The sequence below is a fragment of the Oncorhynchus gorbuscha genome, linkage group LG01 (genome assembly GCF_021184085.1).
Source record: "Oncorhynchus gorbuscha isolate QuinsamMale2020 ecotype Even-year linkage group LG01, OgorEven_v1.0, whole genome shotgun sequence".
In the NCBI taxonomy this organism is placed as follows: domain Eukaryota; kingdom Metazoa; phylum Chordata; class Actinopteri; order Salmoniformes; family Salmonidae; genus Oncorhynchus; species Oncorhynchus gorbuscha.
This window is the reverse complement of record NC_060173.1, coordinates 29,597,642-29,607,865: the sequence shown is the minus strand read 5'-3', so window position 1 is coordinate 29,607,865 and position 10,224 is coordinate 29,597,642. Positions and strand designations below refer to the sequence as shown.

General features: G+C 44.3%; 1 protein-coding gene across 1 annotated transcript; it reads right to left on the bottom strand.

Moving 5' to 3' along the window:
• Positions 1-1,304: 1,304 nt before the first annotated feature.
• LOC124003677 (transmembrane protein 60-like) lies at positions 1,305-4,624 on the bottom strand. The gene is made up of 2 exons (XM_046312231.1): positions 3,868-4,624; positions 1,305-3,578 (listed from the first exon to the last, which is right to left on the bottom strand). Exon 2 carries the CDS (start codon positions 3,503-3,505, stop codon positions 3,101-3,103), a length of 405 nt encoding a protein of 134 aa, XP_046168187.1. The 5' UTR covers positions 3,506-3,578; positions 3,868-4,624; the 3' UTR covers positions 1,305-3,100.
• Positions 4,625-10,224: the final 5,600 nt, after the last annotated feature.

Sequence of the window (10,224 nt, the reverse complement as noted above, 5' to 3'; positions counted from 1 at the left end):
AACTCCATATCTACAGTGCCTTCAGAAAGTATTCATAACCCTTGACTTATTCCACATTTTGTTGTGTTACAGCCTGAATTCAAAGTGAATTAAATATGTTATTTTTTCTCATGCATTTTCACACAGTACCCGATAATGACAAAGTGAAAACATGTTTTTAGACATTTTTCCAAATTTATTGAAAATTAAATACAAAAATATCTAATTTACATAAGTACTCACATCACTGAGTCAATACTTTGTAGAAGCACCATTGGCAGCGATTACAGCTGAGTCTTTCTGGGTAAGTTTCTAAGTGGCATTCCACACCTGGATTGTGCAATATTTGCCCATTATTCTTTTCAAAATTCTTCAAGCTCTGTAAAATATGTTGTTGATTATTGCTTAGACTTCAGGTCTTGCCATAGATTTTCAAGTAGATTTAAGTAAAAACTGTAACTCAACCTAGAAACATTCACTGTCTTCTTGGTAAGCAACTCCAGTGTAGATTTGGCCTTGTGTTTTAGGTTAGTGTCCTGCTGAAAGGTGAATTCCCCTCCCAGTGGAAAGCAGACTGAACCAGGTTTACGATTTAGCCTGTTCTTAGCTCCATTCCATTTATTTTTTTATCCTGAAGAACTCCACAGTCCTTAACGATTACAAGCATACATGATGCAGCCACCACTATGCTTGAAAATATGGAGAGTAGGACTCAGTAATGTGTTATATTGGGTTTGCCCCAAACAAAGCACTTTGTATTCAGGACAAAAAGTGAATTGCTTTGCCACATTTTCTGCAGTATCACTTTAGTGCCTTGTTGCAAACAGGATGCATATTTTGGAATATTTTTATTCTGCACAAGCTTCCTTTTCCCACTGTCAATTAGGTTAGTATTGTGGAGTAAATAAAATGTTGATCCATCCTCAGTTTACTATCAAAGACAAAACTCTTTAACTGTTTTACAGTCACCATTGGCCTCATGGTAAAATCACTGAGCGGTTTCCTTCCTCTCTGGCAAATGAGTTAGGAAGGAGGCATGTATCTTTGCAGTGACTGGGTGTATTGATACACCACCCAAAGTGTCATTAATAACTTCATTCTCAAAGGTATATATAATGTCTGCTTTTTTAAAGTTTTACCCGTCTACCAATAGGTGCCATTCTTTGCGAGGCATTGAGAAACCTCCCTGGTCTTTGTGCTTGAATCTGTGTTTGGAATTCACTGCACGACTGAAGGACCTTACAGATATTTCTGTGTGGGGTACAGAGATTAGGTATTCATTCAAAAATCAAAGGGGTTGAATACTTATTGACTCAAGACATTTCTGCTTTCAATTTTTTATTAATTTGTCAAAACAATTACAAACACAATTCCACTTTGACATTAATGGAATATTGTTTAGGCCAGTGACCAAAACATCTCTGTTTAATCCATTTTAAAATCAAGTTGTAACATAAAATGTGGAAAAGTTCAAGGGGTGTGAATACTTTATGAAGGCACTGTAGACATGTTCTCTGCTATCCACTTTGTTGTAAGTATTATTTTTGGTATAGGGCCATTTTTTTTCAGCGTTCAGGGAGGGTTTATGTCAAATATATTTTGCTGCAGTGAGGTCCCCTTTTCTCCATGTAACCGTTATTTTAAATAATCTCCCTAACTAGGGCTTTACAACGATGGTAAAAACTTTGAGATTTTGGGGAAAAGTGGGTTAAAATCTTCCTGGAAGTCACAGAGGGACATGTAAAAAATGCTGAATTTTGGCACTTTAGCAAGTCTTTATTCAAATAAAAAAAATCGGATTTATTTAATTCTCTGTGGTCTATATTAAAGGGAACTTCATTGAATAAACAGGCTTTTAAAATGTATACTTAAAATATCAAAGGAACGCAAAAGGCACTCATTTTGTGGAACGACCCAGTAACAGTACAAGTCCTGTCCCCGATTCACCAAGATCTCTTACACAACACCCCGGAGAGCAGGCAATCCCCCCTCCATACTCTCTGGATTGGGTCAGATTACCAGTTATGTAATTCACTTCATATCACACTGAGCCATGTTCCAAACCATAGAAAATGTACACCTTCTCCCTTCTTTGAGGTAGTCACTGATCTGCATGTGATTGGATAAATGAATGCAGGGACCTACTGTTGTACAATCAGTCATTCTGCTTTCACCAATCCAACCCAGGCAGATATTTGAAAACTTCAGCAAAGTAGAGACATTTTATGATTTGTGTGTTTCTTCATGGTCTCCAGGGGAAAACATATCCCTATCACACTTAAAAGAAACATAATCAATACCAATGTTCACATATAAACCCATTGGATCTTAACGGTCCCAGTTATCAGAGGATAACACAGGCACATGCACAGACCAGTCAGTCTGTCTGGAGAGCAAGGGTTCAAGTCTGCTTATGAATTCTCTGAATTCTCAACCAACACGTCTCAAATATCACACGGCAGAACAATTATACACTGGAGCATCAATTGAGTCGATTACCACTGAGTCCCACACATATATTTGAAAAACAATGAAAAGTTTGTTAACAAAATGACAGTAAATAGCACAAAATGTCATTCAGTTACCAAACTTTGCATTTGCATTGTTCTTCAAGTAAATGTATTTTCATAACATTTTCTGAAGAAACAGGAAAAAGTTTCTGCACGCTCCTAGTCAGATGCAAATGTTTTTAATTATAGCTGAGCAGTAACAAATCAGCTGTGGATCAGCTGTGGAATAGTCCCAGTCTTGACTTCAGTTCCCCTGGCAGAGACATCATGGCTGCAACATTGCTTGATGCATCACTATGGCGAAATAAAGATTACATTTGGGAGCATCATAAAGTCAAATACATTGTCATTAGTGCCATTTCACTACTCTCTCCTCCCCCTCAGCCTCTCTTGAAGTAGTCTTTACATTCTGTACTAGTGGGAACAATCTCCCTTCACCCCCCTTCTTTCAGTCTCTGCTGTAGTAAAATAATCCAATCCATTTGTTATCTTCATCACAGTCCTTTTCAGTTCAGTTTCTCCTGCAGTGGATTACAATAATCTCCCTTACAGACTCAGTTGCAGTCTTTAGACTGAGTAAATAAAATCAATCTCCATCTTTCTCCCTCCTCTCAGTCTCTCCGGTAGTGAAAGACATTATAGCCAAGCTCCACCATGGCCCCGACCAGCATGGCCCAGAGGGGGACACACACCACACTGAGCCAGATGTCCGTCAGCCTCTCCAACCGAGCGCACAGCGTCAGACAGAAGCCCAGTTTCAGCAGCATTGCAACCAGGTACAACACCCTCTGCCGCAGGTTCTGCTGGTCGTCCCGTGGGTCATAGCCGGGCTTGCACCGACCCGCCATCTTCACCACCAGCATGAGGATGAGAATGGTGTCAAATGTCCATACAGGGAGGAAGATGAGGAACCAGTTCCAGTGGATCTTGGAGTCCAGTTTGAGGACCAGCATGATGAGGAATATGAGGGTGAAGGTCCATGACAGTAGGACTCTCTGGGCCAGAGACATTCTCATTTAAGTGAGGGGTGGCCTGGAGGGGGTACGTTAACTGTGACACTGGCAAGTTCTGGTCAAGCGTGAGATGAGCCTGAAGGTGGGACACACACTAGGATGAGAGACAATATTTGCTAAACATGCCGAATTACACTGGATGTAGTAGGAGGGAGTAGCAATGTTGTCTTCCTGGCAATGGTGGATCATCATCATGATCAATCTAGTTTGCCATTGATATGACAATTTCCACTTAGTCAATTAATGACAACAATATATTGGTTCGCGTATCTATAGTTCAGCAACTACCGGTAGCTAGCAAGTCGAATTTAGCCAAATCTAATCAAGCCGATTTGACATTTGAGACAGGCAGCCATTCTCCTTACCTGGATCAGAGGATTTGTCACCCCAAAAAATTATCTGTAAAATCCATATCATGAATAATACTGTGTTTTTCTTGGAAGTTGGTTACGAAGTGGCTACAGCATTTTCTAATGTTTAGGTTTATCTTCCGGGAGTAGTTAGTGGAAAATAAATTGGACCCTCCTATAAACCACTACGATGAAATATTCTCATGGGGTTTGTCAATCATACAAAACACCCCTCTGATTGAAGGAAAATAAAAACGTGGAACCGTAAAGTACATAAACGCTGCCCATACTTGGTTTAGTTCAGTCAATTAACTAAATGAAATATCGTCTATTATATCACAGATAAGCCATTCAATTGTCCAGACACTCCATTGGCCACTCTAACGTTGAAAATAAATGTCTTCAAAAATGGAAGGAAGTCCGGGAGGCAAGATCAGGTGGGACCCTTCTAGCCAATGAGAGGGCAGATACGAGTGCGATAACAGGCACAACTTCGACATAAAGTATTTTCTCTCGAAATGTATACTTAAATCCGTACACTCGTAACAACCAAAGTATTGTGAAACTACACGAAACAAATAAACCATTACATTTTTTGTTTACCAAATTCGACACTCAATGACCTCCATACAAAAACTCCTCGCTTAGTGAGCGAATAAAACGCCACCTGCTGGAGAATACAGATTTTTGGGCCCAGTTATCCCTCGCCTCTGCCTCTGATTATATTCACAAGATAAACGTGACCGCTCTAACAATGGAAATACATGTTATACTCACAGATGGAAGGCAGGCGGTAGGAGGCGAGATCAGGTGGGACCATTCTAACCAATGAGAGGGCAGATACGTGTGTGAGCAACACGCCATAGAGATAGTTAGGACTCAATCTTTGTGTCTGTGCCATTATAAACTGGGTGGTTCGAGCCCTGTATGGCCGTGGTATATCAGACCGTATACCACGGGTAAGGCAAAATATTTATTTTTACTACTCTAGTTGCGTCGTGCATAAGGACAGCCATTGCTAGCCAGCCAACTAAAGCTAACACAGTCAATTCAAACCATGCAGCTAGAATATCAGCAAAGTAGCTGCATTTAATTTTGTTTGACCTGTTTTTCTATTGGCATTCATTTTGCATATATCCATTAAAATTATGTTGATTCATTTCGACTGGCTGAGAAAAGATGTCCTTCTAGTCCTGATACAAAAATTCAAAATAGGACAGTGTAGATCGAATTTCAATATTGAAACAATGCTGCAAATGTTGAGAGACAGACATCAATGTTTGTACAAACCCCGGTTGTTACAAACCAAATGTTAGGCTAGAAGCAAGGGGAAATAATGTCTGGTTGTTGGTTACTTCCGGGTTGGAGGGAGCGGTCGCATCGACACATCGCTCCGCAGGTAGTATAACTTTTTCATTACATTTCATTATAGCACAACGGTTTGATTTGTCTAAATCTTAGCAATTTCTTCTTAGCTAGCTACATAGCCGTCTTTGTATCAAAGATAATTGCGTAATTATCGTATTTCGCCGTCCTAACGTAGTCTTCACTAGCCAGCTAGCTAACGTCCACTGATTAGCTGCACTGGAGAAACTATTACACTCAACTGAACGACTTGATTAGTGTAGTGTTAGCTAGCTACATAGCTGTCTTTGCTGTCTTCGTATCCAAGATAATTGTGTAGTTTAGAGTGTGTAGTCTTAGAGTGATTATCTTAATTTACCGAGGTTCGCTAGCCAGCTATTTGTCGTCCTTAACGTAGGAGACTCTGCTAGCTAGCCAACAGTTAGCCGACAGCTAGCCAACAGCTAGCCAACGTCTACCGAATAGACTCACAACCCGGTCGCATTCACAGGTAGTATCACATTTTCATTTTATTTCATTACAGTATAACGGTTTGATTTGTTTGATCGTAGCTAGCTACATAGCTAGCTACATAGCCGTCTTTGTATCAAAGATAATTGTGTAGTCTAGAGCGACTTTCTAGGTTAGCTAGCCAGCTATTGTCGTTCTTTTAACGCAACGTAACGTAAACAACACTACTAGCTAGCCAGCTAGCCCCCCGATTAGCAGCACTGTCGAAACTATTACACTCAACGGAACGACTTGATTAGTGTAGTGTCAACGCACCCACTGCCAGCTAGCCTACTTCAGCAGTACTGCATCATTTTAATCATTTTAGTCAATAAGATTCTTGCTACGTAAGCTTAACTTTCTGAACATTCGAGACGTGTAGTCCACTTGTCATTCCAATCTCCTTTGCATTAGCGTAGCCTCTTCTGTAGCCTGTCAACTATGTGTCTGTCTATCCCTGTTCTCTCCTCTCTGCACAGACCATACAAACGCTCCACACCGCGTGGCTGCGGCCACCCTAATCTGGTGGTCCCAGCGCGCACGACCCACGTGGAGTTCCAGGTCTCCGGTAACCTCTGGAACTGCCGATCTCAGCCTATGCCTCCCTCCAGTCCCTCGACTTCTTGGCACTGACGGAAACATGGATCACCACAGACAACACTGCTACTCCTACTGCTCTCTCTTCGTCCGCCCACGTGTTCTCGCACAACCGAGAGCTTCTGGTCAGCGGGGTGGTGGCACCGGGATCCTCATCTCTCCCAAGTGGTCATTCTCTCTTTCTCCCCTTACCCATCTGTCTATCGTCTCCTTTGAATTCCATACTGTCACAGTTACCAGCCCTTTCAAGCTTAACATCCTTATCATTTATCGCCCTCCAGGTTCCCTCGGAGAGTTCATCAATGAGCTTGATGCCTTGATAAGCTCCTTTCCAGAGGACGGCTCACCTCTCACAGTTCTGGGCGACTTTAACCTCCCCACGTCTACCTTTGACTCATTCCTCTCTGCCTCCTTCTTTCCACTCCTCTCCTCCTTTGACCTCACCCTCTCACCTTCCCCCCCTACTCACAAGGCAGGCAATACGCTTGACCTCATCTTTACTAGATGCTGTACTTCCACTAACCTCATTGCAACTCCCCTCCAAGTCTCCGACCACTACCTTGTATCCTTTTCCCTCTCGCTCTCATCCAACACCTCCCACACTGCCCCTACTCGGATGGTATCGCGCCGTCCCAACCTTCGCTCTCTCTCCCCCGCTACTCTCTCCTCTTCCATCCTATCATCTCTTCCCTCTGCTCAAACCTTCTCCAACCTATCTCCTGATTCTGCCTCCTCAACCCTCCTCTCCTCCCTCTCTGCATCCTTTGACTCTCTATGTCCCCTATCCTCCATGCCGGCTCGGTCCTCCCCTCCCGCTCCGTGGCTCGATGACTCACTGCGAGCTCACAGAACAGGGCTCCGGGCAGCCGAACGGAAATGGAGGAAAACTCGCCTCCCTGCGGACCTGGCATCCTTTCACTCCCTCCTCTACATTTTCCTCCTCTGTCTCTGCTGCTAAAGCCACTTTCTACCACTCTAAATTCCAAGCATCTGCCTCTAACCCTAGGAAGCTCTTTGCCACCTTCTCCTCCCTTCTGAATCCTCCTCTCCCCCCCCCTCCTCCCTCTCTGCAGATGACTTCGTCAACCATTTTGAAAAGAAGGTCGACGACATCCAATCCTCGTTTGCTAAGTCAAACGACACCGCTGGTTCTGCTCACACTGCCCTACCCTGTGCTCTGACCTCTTTCTCCCCTCTCTCTCCAGATGAAATCTCGCGTCTTGTGACGGCCGGCCGCCCAACAACCTGCCCGCTTGACCCTATCCCCTCCTCTTCTCCAGACCATTTCCGGAGACCTTCTTCCTTACCTCACCTCGCTCATCAACTCATCCCTGACCGCTGGCTACGTCCCTTCCGTCTTCAAGAGAGCGAGAGTTGCACCCCTTCTGAAAAAACCTACTCGATCCCTCCGATGTCAACAATTACAGACCAGTATCCCTTCTTTCTTTTCTCTCCAAAACTCTTGAACGTGCCGTCCTTGGCCAGCTCTCCCGCTATCTCTCTCTGAATGACCTTCTTGATCCAAATCAGTCAGGTTTCAAGACTAGTCATTCAACTGAGACTGCTCTCCTCTGTATCACGGAGGCGCTCCGCACTGCTAAAGCTAACTCTCTCTCCTCTGCTCTCATCCTTCTAGATCTATCGGCTGCCTTCGATACTGTGAACCATCAGATCCTCCTCTCCACCCTCTCCGAGTTGGGCATCTCCGGCGCGGCCCACGCTTGGATTGCGTCCTACCTGACAGGTCGCTCCTACCAGGTGGCATGGCGAGAATCTGTCTCCTCACCACGCGCTCTCACCACTGGTGTCCCCCAGGGCTCTGTTCTAGGCCCTCTCCTATTCTCGCTATACACCAAGTCACTTGGCTCTGTCATAACCTTACATGGTCTCTCCTATCATTGCTATGCAGACGACACACAATTAATCTTCTCCTTTCCCCCTTCTGATGACCAGGTGGCGAATCGCATCTCTGCATGTCTGGCAGACATATCAGTGTGGATGACGGATCACCACCTCAAGCTGAACCTCGGCAAGACGGAGCTGCTCTTCCTCCCGGGGAAGGACTGCCCGTTCCATGATCTCGCCATCACGGTTGACAACTCCATTGTGTCCTCCTCCCAGAGCGCTAAGAACCTTGGCGTGATCCTGGACAACACCCTGTCGTTCTCAACCAACATCAAGGCGGTGGCCCGTTCCTGTAGGTTCATGCTCTACAACATCCGCAGAGTACGACCCTGCCTCACACAGGAAGCGGCGCAGGTCCTAATCCAGGCACTTGTCATCTCCCGTCTGGATTACTGCAACTCGCTGTTGGCTGGGCTCCCTGCCTGTGCCATTAAACCCCTTCAACTCATCCAGAACGCCGCAGCCCGTCTGGTGTTCAACCTTCCCAAGTTCTCTCACGTCACCCCGCTCCTCCGTTCTCTCCACTGGCTTCCAGTTGAAGCTCGTATCCGCTACAAGACCATGGTGCTTGCCTACGGAGCTGTGAGGGGAACGGCACCTCAGTACCTCCAGGCTCTGATCAGGCCCTACACCCAAACAAGGGCACTGCGTTCATCCACCTCTGGCCTGCTCGCCTCCCTACCACTGAGGAAGTACAGCTCCCGCTCAGCCCAGTCAAAACTGTTCGCTGCTCTGGCCCCCCAATGGTGGAACAAACTCCCTCACGACGCCAGGACAGCGGAGTCAATCACCACCTTCCGGAGACACCTGAAACCCCACCTCTTTAAGGAATACCTAGGATAGGATAAGTAATCCCTCTCACCCCCCTTTAAGATTTAGATGCACTATTGTAAAGTGACTGTTCCACTCGATGTCATAAGGTGAATGCACCAATTTGTAAGTCGCTCTGGATAAGAGCGTCTGCTAAATGACTTAAATGTAATGTAAATGTAAATTATTTTTACAGTGGAGATCAAGTTAATGAATTGGCTGGGCTGAAGGGACACTGGCTGCGCAGGGAATTCTCAGATGGAACGGAAAACAAGATTTTTGCGTCATAGGATTACCGCTAAACGTTTTTTAGTATGGTTTAAAATATGTCTCAACCAATCACAATGCCTGTTTTGACCAACCCTTTGCAGAACAACGTTCTTCAACCGCCACAGCCAGCCACATTGATGCTCGAAGGTAGAACGGGGCTCGTGACTGATAGGGGTTTAGGAATATAATTACATTGGAAAAGTAGGCACATTTTGTAGGAAACAACTTTGCCATCATCGTATTGTCACATTTACTTTAGACAGATCGCAATGTTGTAATTAGCTAGCAAAGCTTGGGAAAAATAGATAGTAATGCTAATGTTAGCTAGTTAAAATCTGGAGGTCTCCCCTCAATCGTAGCTAAACATACTGCATCTAAAGTCAACCTGGCGAGAAAATGAAATGACATGTTTTCAAGCCACAGTAATGCACTTTAGAAGAAGTAAAAAATCACCAGCGCCCAATGTGGATTGCATTGAGTAGAATACTCAGTTGGTCATTAGTCCTAAACTTTATCAATAAAACCTTCACAATAAGGTGCTGAGCGCTAGATTCGCCTGCTGATGGGCAATGAGATCCCCAGCTCAGCTAAAAGCATTGACAAATTGGTGCCGTTTTCAAGGTACTGTTAAATAAATGTTAACTACGATCAACAAAAATACAAACGCAACATGTAAAGTGTTGGTCCCATATTTCATGAGCTGAAATTAAAGATCCCTGTAATGTTCAAATTTTGAGCACAAATTTGTTTACGTCCCTGTTAGTGAGCATTTCTCTTTTGCCAGGTTAATCCATCCCCTTTACAGGTGTAGCATATCAATAAGCGGATTAATATATTGATAAAAGTAATCTTGTCCGAAAGAGATTTACAAGGTTATCAAAACGTCACGCCACGGTAAACCTACACATAACACAGCCTGTTAAGAGGCCTGGAAAA